The sequence below is a fragment of the Sturnira hondurensis genome, unplaced genomic scaffold, assembly GCF_014824575.4.
Source record: "Sturnira hondurensis isolate 20B ecotype Veracruz unplaced genomic scaffold, ASM1482457v3 Scaffold0002840, whole genome shotgun sequence".
Lineage (NCBI taxonomy): Eukaryota > Metazoa > Chordata > Mammalia > Chiroptera > Phyllostomidae > Sturnira > Sturnira hondurensis.
In genome coordinates, this window is record NW_028075471.1 from 28,496,516 (window position 1) to 28,518,130 (window position 21,615).

At 48.8% G+C, this 21,615-nt stretch overlaps 1 protein-coding gene across 4 annotated transcripts in view; it reads right to left on the reverse strand.

Annotated features, from left to right (window-relative positions):
* Window positions 1–3,266: 3,266 nt before the first annotated feature.
* The window catches only part of BBS9 (Bardet-Biedl syndrome 9), a 359,454-nt gene continuing 341,105 nt past the window's right edge, over window positions 3,267–21,615 (reverse strand). For all 4 annotated transcript variants that reach the window (XM_037041162.1, XM_037041163.1, XM_037041164.1 and 1 more), the window contains 2 exons: window positions 3,878–3,988; window positions 3,267–3,682 (listed from right to left, as the gene is read on the reverse strand). In XM_037041162.1, coding sequence (XP_036897057.1) covers window positions 3,651–3,682; window positions 3,878–3,988 — 143 coding nt within the window. In that variant the 3' untranslated portion in view covers window positions 3,267–3,650. The remainder of the gene's footprint in view (window positions 3,683–3,877; window positions 3,989–21,615) is intronic.

Consider the following 21,615-nt stretch of genomic DNA (forward strand, 5'->3'; position numbering starts at 1 on the left):
GCGGTCACAATGCTGGTATTGCTTTTGTGAATCGACCAATCACTCTCTACATCGGGAGAGGTTAAGGACACGAAGAGAAAACTATAATTTTCAATATAATTTTATGCTCCTATTAGTGCTATAAATTACATTAATAATGTTATTTTGATAACATGCTATACTCTTCACCTTTCAGGATTGCCACAGAACAATGTCTAAGTGGATAATTCTCTAAAACTCATGCTGTCAATCTACCCAACGCCAAGCAACGGGATTACATGGCTAATTATTATTTATGTCACTAACACTGAGATCCTGACATACACACACGAAGATGGGGACCCTTCTCTTATTACAAGAGCAATACCTATTCTTTAAAAAACACTCTGAAAATGCAGATCTGAAAAACGGAGAAAACGACAGACCCTAATGCTCGACAGAGGCTGAAACCGCCACAGGGGTCACCTCCCCATCGGCTGCCCTCGCTGCTCCCTGCCTGTGGGCACAGGCTTCATCTCTGACCCACGGGCAGTGGGTGACACCTGCAGGCGGGCACACGATGAGGACACTGCTGCTGTGGCAGATGGCCAATGACCATTCTGCATCGGTACGATGCTTTTTAAGGGGCTTGAACACACGCCTCGTATATTCTGTTTCCAATCTTTCGCTCATCTTCACCACCGTTTGTACGTGATGGGAATCGTGCCCAGGGTAACCCAGACCACCAGCTAGTCCGAAGCAGGTAGTAAAACAACAATGATGTGGAGGTCTCCTGGCCTAGCCACTTTTAAGCCAGAGAATAGCTTTTATAAGATGAATGAGATTAGAGCAAAGCCATTCACAACACAACCTGCTCTTCCTCACCTGGAGGGAAGCCCGTGGCACCAGGTGTACTCTGGCCGTGGAGACAGCAAGCCAGCCCCTTGAGAGGCTCGGAAACCAAAGAGCTTGAGGAATCAGAGAACTGGGGCACAGATGCCACGGCCGACTCACTCTCTTGCCTCTGTGCCTACAGATTTAAGTGGGCACAGTGCGCCCAAGCTGAGCCTAACAAGTTCACATGCGAGGGGAACATGTCTGGCCATGTCTGGAGGGCTGGTGTGGGTATGGGCAAGACAACCTATAAGCATGCTAAGGAACCTTCCGGCAAGCCAGTCATCCTAAATTGGGAGAGATACAAGCGGGGCCAAGCGTCAGAGGGGAGCAGGATTTTGAAAGGTTTCTAGAGTAGCCGTCACTTGTGATGTCCCAGGATGAAGGAGCTGGGTGAAACCTAGGGCGCACTTCATGTGAATTCCGAGAGATGGGAGAGTGAAAGACAGCACACCTCTGTGTGCACTACCGAGGAGGACGTGTCTGCACACACAACACAACACACACTCACACAGAACATGGCAGCCGGAGCACGAAAGCCAACCTGCACAGAGAAGCGGCAGGAGAGGCTGCGTCGGACCCCCCGCTGGGCACCGAGAGCAGAGACCACAGAGGAACGCATTCACAGATCCATGTAAGAATTTGAACACTCCTACTAAAGAAAAAACAAACTCAGAAACAAAGTGAAAAGACAAGTGGAAGATTGAGAGCAGTGTCTGTCATACACTGTCAACCAAAGACCAATGTACTTCAAAATGCTCCTATAAATCAACAAGATAATGATCACTGCCACCAAGCCCCCCACCCAAAAAGGAGAAGAAGAACATGAATGGGTAATTCACCAAAGGAGAGATATAAGTGGCAAATATGTATATTTTTGAAATGTGCAGCCACATTAGAAATCAAAAGAAATGCAGCCATCTTGGACTAAAGCCTTCAGTTGTAAAGTGTACTTTATTGTAGTCCTGCCATTGGTCTGCACATTTGGGTGTGTATTTAGGTTTTGGGGTTAAAAAAACCTACATATTAATTGTGGGATCCTGGATAAATTATTTAGCCTCTAACGACCTGAGAACTCTCATTTATAAAATACAGATAACAACATGACCTACATCACAGTAATGTCGGGAGTGACGACAGTGTGCATATAAAACACCTGGCACACAGTAAGGACTTATTTAGTGTTTGCCACGCCATTTCACTAGTGCCTGCGCTGCTATATTGGGTAACAATGAGACTATCTGGCTAACAAGAAACCTGGGCCATCTGACCTCTCCCCTCCGAGGGCAGGGCGATCACGAGGGCAGCAAAGGGAAGGAAAACCCGGGAGGATGGACTTGAAAGGGAGGAGTCAGTGCACCCACGCACCTTGAAGTAACCTTGACAAACTGAACAACAGGCATCAGCTTCACATCCTGGGAAATAAGGGAGAAAATCAAAAGGCGAAGGGAAAGAACTGGGTTGGGGCGGGGGTGAAGGGAGAGGGGGACTGACCAGAGCAGATGGGCACAGAAACAGGAGAAAAAGAAGCCGTTAAAGAAGGGCAGTTGGAAGAACACGGACGGACAAATAGGACATGACCCAAGACAGACAGACAGGGGAGAGCAGAAATGAGCACATGGAACACGACCGGTGCAAAACGCCCATGGGGACCACAGAGCAAAAACAGACATCGTGGAAACACATGCGTATGGAGTCACATACTCCTCCTGTGGCCTCCCTTCGGGGACGCCGCTGAGGACGGCCGGCCATGGGCGCTCAGACAGCCCGACTCTCCCACTGCGCCCCCCAGGCTGGCAACATCCAGAGGCTGTCCACTCCCACCCTTGACAACTGAAAACAGCACAGTGCTGCTGCATACCCTAAACCAGAAGGCGAGAAGTGACAAATAAGATGTCCTCCGCAGCTTCTGCGTTTCACAAAAGAAAAGGCACAAACTACACCCCCTCATACTGACGGGTGTTTCGAAACTGGCACAGACACTGTCGTTGAAATAAATTGATCTTGCGACAGTAATTTTAACTTGAAATTGGCAAAATCTCTCTGACTTCTTGCATGTAAAAACCTTGCATTTTAATTGTAATAAAGTGTGAATCCCTTTTTAATCTGGATTTTTAGAAAGTGACACGCATTGTGGTAATGGAGAGGATGTTAATGTACTCGCTTCCCTGAAAATATTTTCACATATAATACGAGAACACGTACCTGCTTCTACTCTCCACCTGAAGAGAGCAAATCACGTGCAATTGCAAGGTCTGTGGCTTCTTCTACTTACAAAACACCCCCCTTGGGCCTTACTGTGGAGTGGCCAAGTGTTCAGTTCCTTTCGATTTCTCTCCTTTGAAGAAATTGTAATCTCTGGTTAAATAACCTCTGATTATAAATCAAATCCAAGATACTGTTTGACAATGAGATGTTTGACATTTTGAGATGCTTTATTAAACTTCATACAGGAACTATATAAGAATTCTGAAAAATAATGGGTATCAAATTATTTTGGATCTAGGTCTCTGCACTATAAAGTCTGTCCCCAAAAGATGTCATCTCGGGCCGCAAACACATGGATGACCAGTAAGCAGCAACACCCTTTCCTGATAAGACAAGTTCCATCCCACTTGCTCGTGACACCGCAGCCCTCCTGGCGAAGTCCAGCATCCAGCCCCTCCTCCACGGCAGGTTCTCTCTAGACAGATGAGCCCGATGGAGTCCCTGGCCGGCCCCGCACCTCCGCTCGGCACAGGGCCCACGCAGGGTCTGCCCTGGGACAGCCATCTTCCCTTCTGGACAGTCTACTGGAACTATTCCGAGATTCCTTGGAGGGGTGGAACTTCTAGAAAAAGAGAGAGGAAAAGGTCTGGGTTGTGAAAGGAATACACAAATGATCCCACTGCGGTGTGCAGAGGCTGAGGAGGAGGAGGACGAGCTGGGGGAACAGGTGGCTTTGCGAAGTGGTGTCTGATATAACAGCACTGACCAGTGTGGCTGGGCCAGACGTGTCATTGGAGAAGGCCACCCACTCTCTTACCAGGCACGGGTGTCTCTGCCACGAGGTGCTGGTGGCTGGTAAACAGCTCGGCGGAGTCTTGTTCTACTGCCCTCTCCTCTAGGTCTGACTCTGGGATCGGGGCACAGCCACCTGGTTGAAAAATACAAATAGTATTTCAAGCAGTGTGTGTGTGGGAAAACCTGCCTCTTCCCAGGGCAACCACAGCTTACAAAAGTGTAGCAATCACGAAGATAATAAATGATGTGACGGCAGTCTTCAGGAGCAGCCCAGAAAGAATAATCTTAATGCCTCTCTTTGGTGAAAATACTGGGAATGAGTTATTGCCCCTACAGACATATTAGCCCAACGACTGATCGCTCAGCAACAGCAGCGGTGATGATATCTTGAAGCTTATCCCTTCCAGAGTTGGAAAGGACAAAACCCAGCGCGGACATGGTGTCCCTGCGATCGTGGCCCTTCCACAGGAGTTCTCTTTAACCCCAGAGCATCGGAAATGACAAAACACAGAGCGCATGATGGGGAGGGAAACAGCGCCTCCTTGAGCACAGAGGAAGGCTGCCGGTGCCCCAACACGGTGCCCTCAGGTTTTCTCTGCAATGTGACTCCCTCCCTGAACCCCAACACTCAACTGCACAAACGCACCCCATCACTCAACAGCAAAGCCACAGATGGCGCTGGGGAAGTTTTCTCTTCCCAGTCACTCCCAAGGTGACTGGGAGACGAGCTGGCACCACCGCTCTTGGAAACACCGGGTGTAAACCACCAGGTTTTATCCACTGGGACCTGGCAGGGAAACTCACGTGAGCATTCCCCAACCACGTCTATACCTGGCTTGACCGATCTGCCCTCATTTCCTGGACACACAGGAACATGCTGACATGCTGTGTGCTGTGCACATTTTCTTTCCCGAGCCATTCTTATTAATGAAGTGTGATTTTTTTTGTTTTTCTGAGGTTTCCCACACACTGAGTCCAAAGCCCCCATACACAGGGTGGGCTTCACAGGTGAGAGGTTTATGAAGACAGAGAGGGAGGGGACCAGCAGCTCCGAATTGTAAACCACACGGCTCAGCCCTCTGCATCAGCTGCAACAAAGAAACGGATGCTGAGGAAAACCTGGAGGAAGAGCATTCCCACACGCACAACACGAGAGTCAGCGGGAGCCCCAGCGGGTTCCTGCCCAGCAAGTGTTAGAATTACCCGTCGATGTGATGGGATTAGCCCAGCCATACCTGAAAATGGCCAGGGTCCCATCCAGAAGAACTAGGCTTTTTAAAAAATTGGATTTATTGGGGGTGACATTGATTTGCAAAACCACACAGCTTTTACCAGGCTTGTTTTTAGCCTCTTTTCCAAGCCTGCAGATCACGGTAACAATAACTACCACTATTAAGAACTTTCTAAATGCTACAGGCTCTGCCCATATTACCTCATTTAGTTCCTACAAACCACACCGCAAAAGAGATATTACTCTTCTCAAATTACGGAGAAGGAAACTAAGCTCTCATAAGACTTGGTAGCTCCAGGTCCCTGTGGAGTGAGACAAAACTCACACTCAGGCCCGACGATTCCCCAAGCCCATGCTACCCAGCCATTCACTGCACGGCTCCCAGCTGCAGCACCAGCCAAAGAACTCTCGGGTGGTCATGTTCTATGCCGAGTGTGGCTGCTAGGAGTGCTGCTGAGCCCCGTGAGGGCCAGGGTTGTCTCTGAGGTCCGGGGACCTTTGGAGAAGCTCAAGAAATAGCGGCCTTCTTCTCCTCCTGGACCCTCATCAACTGGTGGAAAAGAATTAGGGAACGTGGGGACGGGGAAGTACAGGTCTGTAAGGGAAATGGCAGAGGGGAGGATAAAGAACATGCTCCCTGTGGAACACAGCCCTGTCCCAAGAAAAAAGGCTACAGAATGGCTCGGTCTCTCCTCCCAAACTCACAAATCCCATCCAGTCATTTCTCCACCCCTGAGGCAGGAGAAGGGAGAACGTGGGGCGAGGCCAGACTGCTGTGCTCAGGCACCTACCTCCACTCCCGAGGAAGCTTTGGGAGTGGGGAAACTGTCCCCAGCGGCAGATGTGCAGAGAACCACAGCGGTGGGTGTCATCCAAACACACATCACATGTGTAGCACATAACTGACCAATGCAAGCAAGAGCTGGCGACTTCCCGATCTGGAAGTCACAGCATGTGGACATACTGTGTGCTGGTCACTTGGCTTCAAATTCTCAATGGATTAACTCACTCAATTCCCAAACAACCCTGTTAGGAAGGGCGCATTGGCCCCATGGTAACGGTGTCGATATTAATTTGTGAAGTAGATGAAGATAAAAGTCCCTAAAGGTGGGAGTCTGAAGGGGGAGGGTTCACACAAGCAGATCTACCCATGGAGCCAAAGATACACCTATGCTGGGAGGAGGAGGAGAAAGAGCACGAGAAGGAGAAGGAGGAGGAGGAAAAGGGGAGGAAGGAAAAGGAGAAGGAAGAAGGAAGGAGGAGGAGGGAGGTGGGAGGAGGTGGGAAGGGGGGAGGAGGAGAAGAAAAGGGAGAAGGAAGAGGGGAAGGGGAGAAAGGGGGGAGGAGGAAGAGGAGAAGCAGGGGAAGGCCTGGGACCCTGAAAAGAGTGGCCCCTCTGAAGTCGACTGCTCTGCTTCACTCATGCCCTCCCCGTCTGATAGCTTTCCTGCTGCTAACCTGCTGAGTTCTGATATCTGGTTCCACTCCAGGTGAATCCTGGTGGTTCAGCTTACCTGCCTCCCTAGCCACATGGTAACTCAAACAGCCTAAACCAGGGGCCGGCCAGATAGTACGTATTTTCTATGCTCTGCGGGCCATCTGGACTCTGGTGCAACTACCCCTGTTTGCCACTCTGGTGCAAAAGCAGCCACGACCAACATGGACACACGGGCGCGTGAGAGGGCAGTAGCTGCATCCCAATCAAATTGTGTTCATTGTTTCCCGAAACAGTGGGTCGACAAGTACTGAGTGGCCTGGCCTAGCTCGAGGCTCACGGAAAGCTAATCTTCACACAATATCCTAATTCTGAAGGTACCTAGAGGCATTTAACAGTGCCAGATCGTATTACAGCAGAAAGAGGAGGAAGGGGAGGAAGGGGAGGAAGAGTAGTGTTCATTTGAAAGCATACTGTTTGCCCTACCGCTACAAATGTTCTTTTTGCTTGGACAGTGAAAAACTTTTCAAATACATTTTACCTTTTAGAACAGTTTTAAATGTACAAAAAAATTCAGCAGCTAGTACAGAGAATTCCCATAGAGCCTGTCCACAAGTTTCCCCATTGCTAACATCGCTTGCATTAGTGTGGTGCACTTGTTATGACCAGTGAACCGATACTGACACATTATTATTAGTTAACATCCATAATCATTTCAGATTCCCATAGTTTTTACCCAGGTCTCTCTCTGCCCCAGGATCACAGCTGGAACACCGTGTGACATGAGTTGACATGTCTCCTCTGGCCTCTCGGGGCTGAGACAGTGTCGCAAACTGCCCTCGCTTCTGGTGGCCTCGGTTGTTTTGCGTGTTGCTCAGATATATTGTAGCATGCCCCTCTGCTGAAATGTGTCTGGTGTTTTCTCTCCTGATGAGACTGGGGAAATGTAAATGGTTTCTTTTCATACATTCTTAGGGTGTCTAATATTCCAGGGCTGTCCCCAGGTGCTCCGCTGTCCTCTATCAACAGTGAAAGCCAAGGGGGCAATGACTGGGGAGGCTGCTGAGGGGAAGGAGGCCGCTGAGGGGGAGGAGGCCAATGGTGAGGGGACAGGAGGCTCAGACTGGGGAGTGCCCGGGAGCGGCCCTGGCTGGCTCCAGCTGCAGGACCCAGGGCGGGTTATCCGCTGCCCTGTCTGCAAACAAAGGTCTCACTGAGGCCTGTCACGAGGATTACGAGACCATGCACACCCACCACCATGCTCAGCACACCATCCTTCTGACCATCTGTCTGCCTTGTATTCATTTTCTCAGCAAAGATGCACTTTCTGCACCATTTCTCTGGAACCGAAGAACTTGAACCCATTTAAGCGTAACCTCCTTCATTTAGTAGACACCAAAATGGAGGCTCGCCGAGGGTGACAGATGCTGCTCATGTCCCAGAGTTCGTTCCCGGTCCTCTTGCTTCCCAAACCCATGGAGCTTTCTCCAGGACATCTCTTCTCCCAGAAAAATCTCCATGGATTTGCTTGTGTGAACTAGTACGTCCTCTCAAAGACACAGAAAATCCTGAGCATTGGCAAACCATTCTTTGGGTAAATTTGAAAACCTTTGATTTATTTTCTTGCAATAGCAATCTCTGCAACCAACTGGGTGTGTGGTACACATATCACATTCCAACAGGGAGGAGAAAATCTCTCTGCTTTCTTCCCGTATTCAGGAGGAATGAAACAAGGAGACACGTTGAGAATCACAAACGACCGCAGACCTCGCTCTGACTTGCCGACCAAAGCACCTTCTGTTCGCATGCTCGAACTGCCTGCCACTGGGGATTAGAAAGGGCAGAACCTTGGGATGCACACCGGTGACGTGCCCCTCTTCATCAAGATTTACTTGATGGGTAGAGCGTTCTTCAAGGTTAACATTCAGATTTCATTTCAAGGATTTCTAATTCACATGAAGTGTGGGGAATGGGTGCTTTGAAAAGAATGTTTCACCTTTTTACCTACGAAGACCTCCCCTGAGAGACTCGGAGTAGTTAAAATATTCCCTGTAAACACAGTCATTTGGAAAAGTTTTATTCTTTATCCCCAACCCCCACTGCACATGTGCCCATACACACTGTGTGTGTGCCCCCACGCACGCACGCAGGCATGCAGACATGTATGGGAGTTTTCCTGATAATTCTCTCTACTCTGTTCATTTTTCTAGTTTTTTAAAATATATTTTACTTGTAGCTTGAGAACATATAAGCTCTAAAAAGCCAAGCATTTGGCAAAATGGAATAATGTTAAGAAAAGAAAGGAAGACAGAAGGTGAAGAGAAACGGGGGGAGGGAAATGATTACTCATCAACATATTCTATTTCCTGTGTATACGCTCCCATGTAAAATATTTGGAGTGACGCACTGAAGGTGCAGATGATAAAACATTAAAGTATAAAAGCATGTTAGTAGTTTGAAAAATGCTAACATTTTTCAGTATGTGAATACCTCCTAATGCAGATTAGCAAGCGTAGCTAGGAAGAACTGTGGATAAACCATGCAGAAGGACTTTCATGGGGGCCAGAGTAGTGATAAAGACCAAAAAGCTGGGAGGAGACGTAGGCTGTGCCTCCCCTGATCACCCCTCCGCTGACCTCTCCTTCCAAACCGGATGCAGATCAAAGGGCCCATCTGTCCCACAGTTGGACCTCACATGTCCTTAAGCGCACACCATCATTGGGAACGCTGTGCTTGTTGGATGTTTTTAATGAATGCATGTGCGCATGTGTGTGTCTGTTCCGACCTTATGGGCCATTCCACAGAGCTAATGTGTCTATGAAACTGGGTTTACAGAGGTGCTCACTGAGCAGATGCCTTCGAGAACGACACACAGCACGAGACTGCTGATGCATACAGCAGGCTCAGCCCTCACTGAAGGACAGGAAGCCTGGGAGAGAGGAACACGTTGCCGCCTGGGTTCCGACCGTAGCTGGGAGGACTGGCTGAGCGCGCGTGACGGCACGCTGCTCTCCAGGAGGAACATGGCACGAGCTCAGGCCTTCCTCGTCGCCACTTCCCCTCCACCCTGCACTCTGCGGCAGCATGAAGGCATCCCACTCCCAACCTGATACATCTTTACAGCTCCAAAACTCAGCAAATCAGGAGAAGGTGCCTTTCTTCATACAGTCTTAGGTCTTCAGTTCCAACATACAGTATCTGTTCTAGGGTCTTTTTAAATCCATTCTACAACTTCCCTTTCTTCCTGTATCTATAGCTGTCACACTGGCCACATTGACAGTGGCCTGTCCACTGGTGACCAAGGTCATGATGCTTGGCTACAGCGAGGCAGGTGAAGGCCCCAGCAATGCGTGTCCGGCATGGCGCCTTGTGGAGCATTTGGGAGTTCAGCTCCACCGTCTGACAAACTTTGATCCCCCCACACATGGTGAGAACTTAAAATGTGTTCAAGACTCTGCATGTACCTGTGTTTGAAAATATTTCCATTTCACACCTCGCAGCAGAGACCCAGTGTGTGAATAAAAGGGAGCCTAATATATTTTAAGAGGTCTAGCATGTGTCTCAACAAGCTTTAAACTCCCCATAAAGGCTGAACACGAGGGCCCTTGGGGTGTAAGGGCTCCGGTCCGAGAGTCTGGACTTGAGAGAGCAGGGCTCCTGGCACGAGGTGCTTCCGCAGCACGAGTCACGAGAGGCGTCCAAGTGCTGTTTGGACTGGGCCACCGCCTCGAATTCGGGGCCGCTTCGTTCAGGGGATTGGGCAATACAGGAACATAGCTGTTTTCATCCGCTGATAATTATGTAAACAGAACGTACCAAGCCGAAAAAGAGTCCTATTTACAGAAAAGCAAGCGTAGTCCATAAATCCAATGGATTGGAATAGAGCCAGGGTAAGAATTTCTCCAGATGTCAGTCTGTAAACAGGGCTTCATAAAGTGAATTCCCCAATTAATTGTTGGCAAGAGCGATCTCTACACTATGTCAATGCATCATGACCCCCCACCATATGTAGGTGAATTGCTGTCTGGCCCCGGGAAGTGTTAATCACTTGTGATAGAGCACAACCCAGCAGGAAGAAGTTGGGGTCAGCACAACCTCTTCTGACACGGAGAGAAGGTGCCGCGAGATTACTGCTCAGAACTCGGGAGCTCTGGTCACTAAAGTGAGGGAGGACTACCCAATTCGTTTACGTGACATGTGTTTTTCCTAGCACGTTTATTTCTTAACCTGGAGCTCTTGGAAAGACATGCACCCAGTCAGAACAGAAACATGGAACTTAAAAAAAAAAAAAAAAACAGTACTTGCTACTTTGTTCAAGTTTCCCGTCACAATGTTCCTACACGCTAAGGCCACTAAAGCCTCCAGACAGAAACAGGAAAGTATCGCCAGCCCTTGTGAAAAGGTGGGGAGGCAGAGAAAGCTAGTGTTTGCGGTTTCTGGCCAGCCGGTCCACCTGGAGTGTCCTGCAACAAGCGCGAGATCCCCTGCCTCCCACCAGGTCAGCCCTGCATGGATACACTGTTCAGAAAGGAGGTGGCGTGGTTTCCAGTTTCCATTTTGTTTTTAAATCCTAAGGAAATCCAATGTACAACTGGAAAGAGACATAATTTTAAGACATTTCCATTTCAAATACTTTCCTCTCCTAACTCCCTCTTCAGAGACCAACTCTCTCTCAAAAGTACACACGTACAAATAAAACATTATAGCTACAGTTGAGAAAGAAAGGAAGCCAAGGGTTCTGCAATAATAATTCCTTAAAAAAGTGAAATACTAGGAGCATAACCCTAGTTTGCCTGGACACCCCGTAACAAGGGGAGTCAGTGCTCACCCAAGCCTCCCTCTTGCACGAAGCGGCTATTAATTCCCCAGTGACTCGGGCAACAAACCGTTCCTCAGCTGGAGTTTCTTTCCACAGCCCCATTAGAAGCCATCATCTTAGCCAAACTGGGTTGTCTTTAGCAAGGACAGTGTCTGCGTGGCGATTATGAAACCAGGGGTTCAGCGGGGTGGCTGCGGCAGCGGGGAAAGAGAGAACCCCCGGGGTCTGGAGCCCGTGCTGCAGCATCTCTCCAGTGCAGCGAGGGACCCGAATAAATACGTGAGGCTCAACTGAAAGCAACTCTGACATTTCTAGAATGGCACCTTAAACGGGGTCATGTTTTGCAGAACAGGGAAATGCATGCGAGATGGTAGACCAGTCCGGTCAGTGCTCACAGGCACCCCGAAAGGGGGCATGGCAAGGGTCCCTGCGTCTGCAGCAAAGCCGTGTGAGTCTGGGCCTTTGGTTCTGCTCCTCTGAATACACACATGTGGGGCCTACTTTGTAAGAGAGGACGATGAGATTGGTCAGTGCTAGCAATACAGTTATCCCAGGGCCTGGCACAGAGTAAGCCCAGTAAGTGTTAGCTGTTATTTTCAGTCCCAACCCCCAACAGACATTAGTCATTACAGTTACAGCCAATTCCACACGAAGCCACAGGACAGCATACATTCACATTTGACCCCCTAAAAAGTGCTCAGGTAAAAAGTGAGGATGGGGAGAGCAGCCCAGCAGTGGAATGTTTCCAGCTGTATCCAGTGGCCAAAGCGAAAACTGTCAACGGGCCGTTGAAATAATCCACCTGGAAAGGAGCACGAGTTCCCTGTGAGGCGGAATCATGGTGATCTGCTCTCAGAGGTAACCGCCCTTCTGGGAGCCACAGGAACCCGAAAGGGCTCCCATGACGGCAGTGACCATCAGGGCTCGGCAGTACGATCACACCTACTGCCTGCTGCCACCAGCTGTGACTCCAGAGAAGCGCAGACCCACAGAACGACCTGAGGGACGGGTGGCTGGGACGCTGGGTGGATGGGACGCTGAGATGAAAGGGAGAGGCAGGGGGCAGGTTTGCTTCTCGTGGGAAATGGAACGGGCCAGCAGACGAGCCCTGGGAGAGGGGGCCTGCTGATGCAGTGTGGCTGAGCGAAGGGGGCGGCCAAGGGGCGGAGGAATGAAGCAATGCAATTCAATGCATACCTCGAGGGAAGCAAACACCAATTATTTTTACATGACTTTAATTCTCCCAGTGAATACTTTATGGTGTTGGCAAGTCCTTCTGGAGAAGGAAGGGATTATTAGTGAGGAACTCGGTGGCAACCGCTCAGCAGTGCGCTAAGAATCAGCGCTTCTCACAGTCAGTTTGGACCTCACCTCTAACGACACAGACATTTTAAGGAATCCTTTAACAGGAAGCTAAACAACAAAACAAACAAGCAAAATACAATTAAAGGCACTGGAATAGAGAAGAGGCTGACAGGGACCAGGGGGAGAGGGGAGGGAATTCCAGGGGAAAAGGGGAAGGGTTTACAGGGACTAGTATAAAGGGCACATGGACAAGAACTAGGGGGCGAGGGGTGGAAATGGAAGGGAGGTGGGGAGCATGGTGGGGGATGGGCTGGCATGAGAATAAAAGATAGAAAACTGTGCTTGGACAACAATTAAATTTTTTTTCAAAATGAAAAAAAATAGCGAAGTATCATGGTCACATAATACAAGCCCTTCCACTTGAAGTTTCCAGATGGTCCTGTAGCCCGCACAACAAACAAATAGGCTTCCCGCAGCAAAAATAAACATGTGGGGGAAGCAGTTAAAGTTTTTTCTCTTATACAAAGAGTAGGTGCTTAGTATGTACTTGTGGATTTGAAAGGGAATCCAGGAAACTTCAGGAAACACAGTTGTTTAAAAAGTTATCTCTGAAAAGCATTCCACCACATCGTTCCAGCTGACGGCCGGCCAAAGCGCCAGCCAGTGAGCCTGGGGAAGCACCTGATCCGGTCCTTGCTCCCCCTGAGTCTCAAGGAGCTCGGCTCGCCCCCTCTCCCCCAGTCTTACCAGATGTGAAAGGAAGCCGCTCCCACTAATGCCCCCTTTGAAAATTCTCCAGGGTCGTGGAGCGCATGGACTCTCAGCGAGGTTGTCAGAAGTCTTACCCCAGCCCTACTGCTATCGACATTCTTTTAAACTAGTTCCTTAACCTTTCTCTGCCTCAATTTACTTATTTGTACAATGCACATACTAACTGTACAGAGCTCACAGGGCAATTACGAAGATTAAATGGGTTAATTTATGTAAAGCACTTCAAATACTGCCTCAGAGTAAGTGATATGTGTTAGAAACTATTACTATTATTACCATCACCATCATTGCCTTCTTTTGCTACAACTCCCTCACCTAAGCCAAAGAAAAGGAGTGGGGACTGGAAGAACCCAGAGAACAGCAGCAGGGGCTGCCTGACCTCCAGGAAAACACACTGTGTGTCAGTCTAGGAGCGCCTTCCCTGGGTGTCTGGCGGGGCAAAAGGCAGTGCCCAGCTTGGTGAGGAAAGGACAGAGCCTGCCGTTTGCATGAATAGTAAAGGACAACAGCGAACACTCACTCGGGAATGCTACCACCTCCTGACCCCACTCCCTGTACCTCCTTTCAGTTCCTTGCTCCCCGTGGTAGCTGGTGGCAATCCTCTTTCCCCTTCTTCCTGCACCCTCCTAGTCTAGCCTCTGCCTCTACCCTCCAGAAAAGCAGCTTCTGTCGAGATCACTGCAGACCTCCCCATGGCCACACCTGCAGTGTCAAGATCACTGCAAGCCTCCCCATAGCCACACCTACAGTGTCCAGATCACTGCAGACCTCCCCATGGCCACACCTACAGTGTCCAGATCACTGCGGACCTCCCCATGGCCACACCCACAGTGTCAAGATCACTGCAGGACTCCCCATGGCCACACCTGCAGTGTCAAGATCACTGCAGACCTCCCCATGGCCACACCTACAGTGTCAGTGTCGAGATCACGGCAGGGCTCCCCATGGCCACACCTACAAGCTGTTCTCAATGCACCTGACACAGGAGCAGCATTTGACAAGGCCAATCATTCCACCTGGCTTCCAGGACACCTCAATCTACCGTTCTCCCCCCACCACCCGCACCTGGCCTCAAGACATGACCCTTCCCAATATCCCATGCGGGTTCCTCGTGCTCTCCTACGCCACCTAAAAGCACAATATCTGGCACTCAGTCTTGATCCTCACTTGTTTACTAAACTCATTCCCACACTCACCGTACCCAACCTCAGAGCTTAAACAACATGTTCATGCTTCCAAGTCCTAATTCTCCCGCGTCAGCTCGGCTTTCTCTCCTGAACTTCAGACTCACACACCCAACTACGCACTTCCTCAGTATCTCCACTCGCTATCTGACAACATCTCCAACTCCTCGTGCCCCACACTGCTCTCCTGGCCCCTCCCCACCAACCTGTCCCACCGCAGCCTCTTGCACCTCCACTCCCGCCTCCCAGGGGTTTGACCCACAGCTTGTGGGGTGGTCTGGACTCCCGTCCTCCCCCTCACACATCAAGGCTGCTGTGCGAAGGAGGTATGCTGTCTCTCCGTTCACATCATACCCAGGGTCAGACCATTTCTCACCTCCTTCACCACTAGTACACTCTGGTACGATTCACCATCATTTCCTACTGGAATAATTGCTGAGTTGCTCACCTTAGTACACTTCAAACCGACCTCCTACTTCTACCTCCAATGCCCCTACCAAGTAGCCTCAATACAGCAGCCAGGGATCATTCCTCTGCTCAAAATTGTTCTCTCCATTTCACCTGGAGAAAACACGAAGTCTGCCAGGAGGCTGTCTATGACCTGAGCCCTCTGACCTCGCCTCCTCTGCTCTGCTATGCTGGCCCCCGACTGGTCCTGGAACGCCCCAGGCCTGCTCTCTCCATCTGGAACACGCACGCCTCCGATCTCCGCACGGAGAAATCCCTCACCACCTTGAAGTCTTTGTTCAAAAGTTACCTTCTCAATAACCCATTTTAAAGTTACAATCTTCGTCCTGGCTGATGTGGCTCAGTCGATTGAGCACAGGCCTGCAGACTGAAAGGTTGCTGGTTCAATTCTCAGCCACGGCACAGGCCTGAACTGCAGGCCCGGTCCCCAGTTAGGAGCATGCAAGAGGCAACTAATCGATGTATCTCTCACACTTCAATGTTTCTCTCCCTCCCTTCCTCTCTCTCTAAAAATAAATACATAAAACCTTTTAAAAATTACAATCTTGCAACTACTCATTTTCCAATAGTCCTTTTCTCTTTCCATAGTATTCATCACCTTTTAACACTAACACTACTACTTTCTAACACACTGTGCAGTGCCATCGTTCATCATACTGCAGGTCACTGCCTCCCCTGGTAAAACAAGGTCCCAAAGTTGCAGGGACCTGTGTCTGCTTCTTTGCTGCTGTGTCCCCAGCCCTAGAATCATGCCTGGCACACAGTAGGCACAGAACAGTTACTTATTGACTCGAATGAGTGAACTTAAGCTAAGAGAGGAGGAGGAAGACTTGGAAACCCAAATCCTTTCTATTTTTCACACAGTATTACGGGAGGCGGGTAAGTAACTACAACAGAATGTGGTACAGAACCTCTTATTCCTTCCCCGCAGCCACCCTGGTTGAAATGAATCCCACTGGGTGACAACGGGTGGAGGGAGTGAGCCCACAGGGTCACGGCAACAAAATGTCCAGCCCGGAGAAGAAACGAGATCCCAGCAGTAATTTTTGTAGGAGCTAAAGTTAGAAAGAAGTAACAGAGCCCTTGTAACTCTAGATCTTGATTAAAGTTATTTGTGGACAAAGGAACTGCAGAGGGAGGTGCAAAGACATCTGTCTGCTTGGGACGTTTCTCAGAACGAGTGGAAAAGGCTCCATCTGATTTCCACCGGGGCATCGCGTTTTGGCCTGGAACAGCTTAGTTCTCCCAGGCTACTCAAATCTAAATGTGTTTTTAAAAGCAAGCCCAATGAAAGATTAGATAAACAACTGGACAATGTTTTTTACACTCTGTTAACATAAACATTTCAAATTCCTCCCCAGCTCTTTCCTAGCATAAATCTCTAATTCCAGAGAAGGTGAACTAGCCTCAAAGTTTAACATCACTCTAAATGATTCACATTTACCTCCGTTCCCATCTTATACTTTTTTTTTTGGCAATAAAAAGCCAGGTTTCGTCCAAACTCTGGTACTATGACACTCTTGCAATTGTAAAACAACTCGGACCAGCCCACGCTCTGTTTCCTTGGAAGACAGAACACAGCAAACCTTTCCTGGCAATTTCTGTTCCCTTCTTTCTGCCCTCCTATACCCCCTGAGCTGCAAAGCAAGGCTCTGCAAACACGGAGGGGAAATCTAAAGGTGTCTGCATACAATTAAGCTACGAAAACAATTTTTAAATGGTGTCGACCAGAAAAGATAGGTTGAAAGAGCTGGTGAGGCGTGATGACATGGGGGAGAGGCACACTCACTGGCTGAGGAGGGGGTCCTGGAGTCTGGCCTCACTGGGACAAGCGGGATGCTTGGGGAAAAGAAAGGAAGGGAGGGAGAGAGTGGAGGAGAGGAAATTAGGATAACTGGCCCACAGTGCCACCCACGTCAGAGGGTTTCGGAGTAAAAGGAAGTGGCCGGGAGAGAAGAGAGAAGGCTAGGCTCACAGAGCCCTTCCATTTGCACCATGCTGCACAGTTCATGAAACAATCCTCCCACTCAACCTTGGCCCTCACAACAACTCGGAGTGGTAAGGTCGGTCAAACCTTCACCCCACCCCTCTGCAACACCACCCACCCAGCCCCTGGGAAAGTTACTTAATATTTTTGAGTTTCTTTGTCCCCATTTGCAAAACAGAAACACTATCTGCCTAACAAACGACTGTGAGGGGTCAATGCGATATGATGTAAAGCATCGGAGACAAAGTCATGTCCAGTAATGGAACTTATTATTAATAAATAAGACTGACTGACCCAAGATCAGACAATAACGCAGTGGAACGGAACCTGGGTTTCCCGGACCGAAGCTCACTGCGGCAGAGAGACAGACAGACAGACAGTCAGGGACTGCGGGGCCAAAGAGGTGCAGATGTGCGAGGCGGGACACACAGTGCAGCGCAGACAATGAAAAATCCAGACTCTGGGCTCTGTGGGGGCGCCCTGGATGCAATTTTTGTATCAGACCATGAAAAGACAACCACAGCACATGAAGGGGCAAGACTGGGGACTTATCTGTGAGAGCTGAAGACGAATCACATTAGTGCCATTCTAAGTACCGTTACGTGCTAGCCCAGCGCTACTTCCTTTGCAGGTTTGCTCATTTTACAGCAACTAAAATGGTAGTAATTAGTGTCTCACTTTACAGGTGATGGCACTGGGCTCTAAAAAGTCAACGTGACTTGCTCCAAGTCACATATATAGTTAGGTATGAGAATCTGTTATGTGCTGACTCCAAAAGCCAAATCTTAAACTATTCTATTATCTTGCTTTTCCCTGATAGAAAGAAAAGACACACAGCCATAGCATTGTGAATTACTCTTCAAATAAGAGTTATTCGATTGGCAAAGATAGGATCAAGGCAGGCACCTCACATCCTCCATACCGCCCCCCCCCCGCCCCCATTCTCGCTCAGAAGAAAAGGGAAAAGGCTTGGGAAGATAGATGACTTAGGTCTCGTCTTGGGAGAAAAGGAATCAGCACAGAAGCAACTGGTGAAGGCAGATCCTTCAACTGTCTAAAACGACCCTCAGACCACTGGAAACAATTCAGAACTGATGGGGGCTTCAACAGAACACAATTACAAAGGAGAGAAGCAGCTCGGCAGAGAAGACTGTATTTGCAGCCAGAAGCAAGCGGACGGTAACGCCTTCTCCAACTACACCGCGGAAAAGACAAGGCCAGTCTTCTAAAAGTTGGTGGACTTCCAAGGAGCCCATATATGATACATCTTTGTTACAACAAAATAAAGAAACGTGATTATAAGAATGACCACAGGAAGAAAACTGAGCATCTCGCAGGACGCAGGGCAGCGGTAGAGCCCGCAGTGCTGACATGAAGACCCGCTTGCTGGGCTGCAGAGCTGGGTGCAGAAAGCTTCTGGGGGACGAGGACACGCATGTGTGCAGACGCAAGAATCCAAAGTAAGATGTCAACAAATCAAACTCAGCAGGCAAAACTTACAAAGTAAAGTAAAGAAAAAATATTTTGGAAATACAAAATGCTTCAATTAATGTAATTTCTTGCCTTTCAGCAGAGGATATACTGAACGTTCCCTCTGATTTTTAAAAAGAAACACAACCAAACCTAGTGAACCAGGAATAACTAGGTGAAATTAATAGGAAACATCAAATTTATGAGTAAAGCAGATACATATACCAGCCAGGGTACAGATGGGGAACTTGTCTATCACTATTATTATCTAACATTGTTCTTGAAATGAAAAGCAATGTAGTAAGAAAAAGAAATGGATGCTTTAGAACAAGGTTGTGTCTTACTCTGGTTTGCGTCTCCCATGATCAAGCAATATGACATGTCATATTGTCAGTCCCATGTCAGTCAATATGACACTTTTCAGGGCATGTTTCACCAAATAAATAAGTAAACATAACATATACACCTAAGAAAATGAAAGAAACTGAGTACCAAGATCAAAGGAAAGAACTCTATTACACAGAGAGGGAGTCGAGGAGCAAGGGGGGTCGGATAGATGGTGGGTGGGTGGACGGGCAGACGAATGAACTACCCATCTATCCACCCACTTCCCTACCTAGCAGATGTGGACTAATACTACAGCATCAACCAAAAGTCCAAAATGAAAGCAACAATAAAAACAGGGAGCAGGGACGAGGAATAGAAGCCAACACTGCACACTGACCACTTAGCAGACCCTGTGTTGAATACTTTCATACATGGCAAGTCACTTAAGTGTCCAAAAAGGAAAATTTCCATACTGGTGGCTCTAAGGTTCCCTCTGAGCTCTACACAGCTGGTGAGGCTAGTGCCTTTTCATTGCCATGAAGCGCCAAACTGCAGACACCAGCAAAATGATACAAGAGGGCACATCTACGATAACTTAAAAACATAAATAAGGAGGGGGAGGCCAACATATTACTAAGCGCTGGTTGGGGGTCTTGTTCCAAAGGCGGGCGCCAAGGGCAGCAGGCGGGAGCGGTGAGGCACTGAGCTGCCACCAACAGCGCAGGCAGCACCGCAGGGTCCTCTGAGAAGGGCTTAACGAGGCAGCGCAAGAACTGGGGATGTTTACTAAGTTTCATTCTAAACGCATCTTTGACAACCAAATCCCCACCTTCTCTCTGAGCCCATCTAAATACGTAATGTGCCAGACCAGATCCTGAAGGCTTCGAGATGTCCCTCATTACGTGCGTCCTCAACTGAGTGCCAATGAAATGGGCAGGATGTCATGGAAGTGCAGACAAAACTGACACCGACAGAGATGACCAGCAATGCTGGCCACATGAGCTTCACCTTGTCCTCATCAGACTCGTTAAAGAAATATATCAACTTTTGCAAAAACCAGGTACCATATGATAAGAGGACAGAGACCATACCACACTATTCTGCTTAAAAGCCTGCAATGGGCCCTGACTGGTGTGGCTCAGTGGACTGAGTGCCAGCCTGCAAACCAAGGGTTGCTGGTTCGATTCCCAGTCAGGGCGCATGCCTGGTTTCTGGGCCAGGTCCCCGGTGGGGGGCATGCAAGAGGCAATCACACATTGATATTTCTCTCCTCTTCCTCCCTCCCTTCCCCTCTCTAAAAAATAAATTAAAAAATCATTTTTTAAAAAAGCCTGCAATGGCTCCACTTTGCTTTTCAGGGTAAAGGCTGAAGTTATCATCATTTGAGCAGGTCAGGCCTCCCATGAGCCTCTGCTCAGCCTCCGTTCATAGGTACCACGCTCTCAGTGGAGACACACCAATCTGCTCCAGGTCCCAAAGGTCACCCCACTGCCTGTCACCTCTGTGCCTTGGCCTACACTCCTGTTTGCTTTCTCCAAACCTGCTCAAGGGCCTGAGAGGCCTTCTGTGACCCCAACCCTGACTGTCCTTGGCTCAAAGACTTTAGGTCAATATTTGGTGAGGGAAAAAGAGGCTGGGGATGGGTGGGAAAACCAAGGGAACAAAAGATAAGCCACAATTTTACATCCAATCTTAGGAAAAAAGAAAAGAAAAAGAACAAGTCATTACACTGTGCCACAAAGGCCCTCTGGGGGGCCCACAGATGTTGGAAGGGGCACTGTCCAAAGAAAAAGCAGAGAGAGAGAGAGAATATGGAAAGAAAAAGAGAGCATATTAATCTGTTAAGATATTAGTAGTGAATATTTCTGGAAATCAGACTGTGTGTGTATTTAAACTGAAACTGTATATCCTCTGTATATACTGTATATTATGGCTCTTACTTAAAAAAACCTGTAAGGATCAAATGAGATCATACCAACGATTCTGAAAAGGGTGGAATATCATGTAAGTATCAGTAACTGTCATCATTCTAGAACCAGTAAAGGCCTTTCCCAGCAAAACCAAGATAACCCCTCCCGGCAGGTGATGGCTCTAACTTGCACGGAAACAAAACCCCCCATTTGTCAGCGGGGCCTTGTTTGTTGCTCCTGAGGGCTCCCGGGAAGTAGACGTAACCCACGTCTCTGAGGCAGTTGCAACATCGGTTCTTTATTTGGAATCTATTTGTCAAGCAGAGATACAACTAGCCAGGCCATAAAACAAACTGTTTTTACAGAAGGGAAAGTCAAGGTAGAGTGGCTCTCTACATACGAGGAAAGGGCTTCATGTCCCAGGACCGTGATGTTTATGGAAATGAATTAAAGACTCAGACACATGGGGCCCTTCCATTCTGCCAGTGAGAACTGACTCTACTATCATCTAAATCTACCAGAAAAAGTACTGATTTTTTAAAGCAATGTGCTCTTTAGTCTTTCCCCCATGATGGGTACAAAGTGGCCGTTTGGGAACTGAAGATACAGTCCTTCTCACAAGCAACTTTGAGTGAACGGCAGGCAAACCTTTTCCCTGCGGGCTGTGGCCAAGCGCGGGCTGTGGCCAAGCGCGGGCTTTGCAGAAGGACTTGGAACGGCTCCTGCCCGTGTGAGAAACGAGCGCTCCTCCTCCCAGAGGTTCGGTGCTGAGTAATGCCGCTCACGGCTCAGAGGGGGTGTAGCCTCCAACCCTCCGAGTCACTGAACCACAGGTCCCAGTGATTTGCATGGA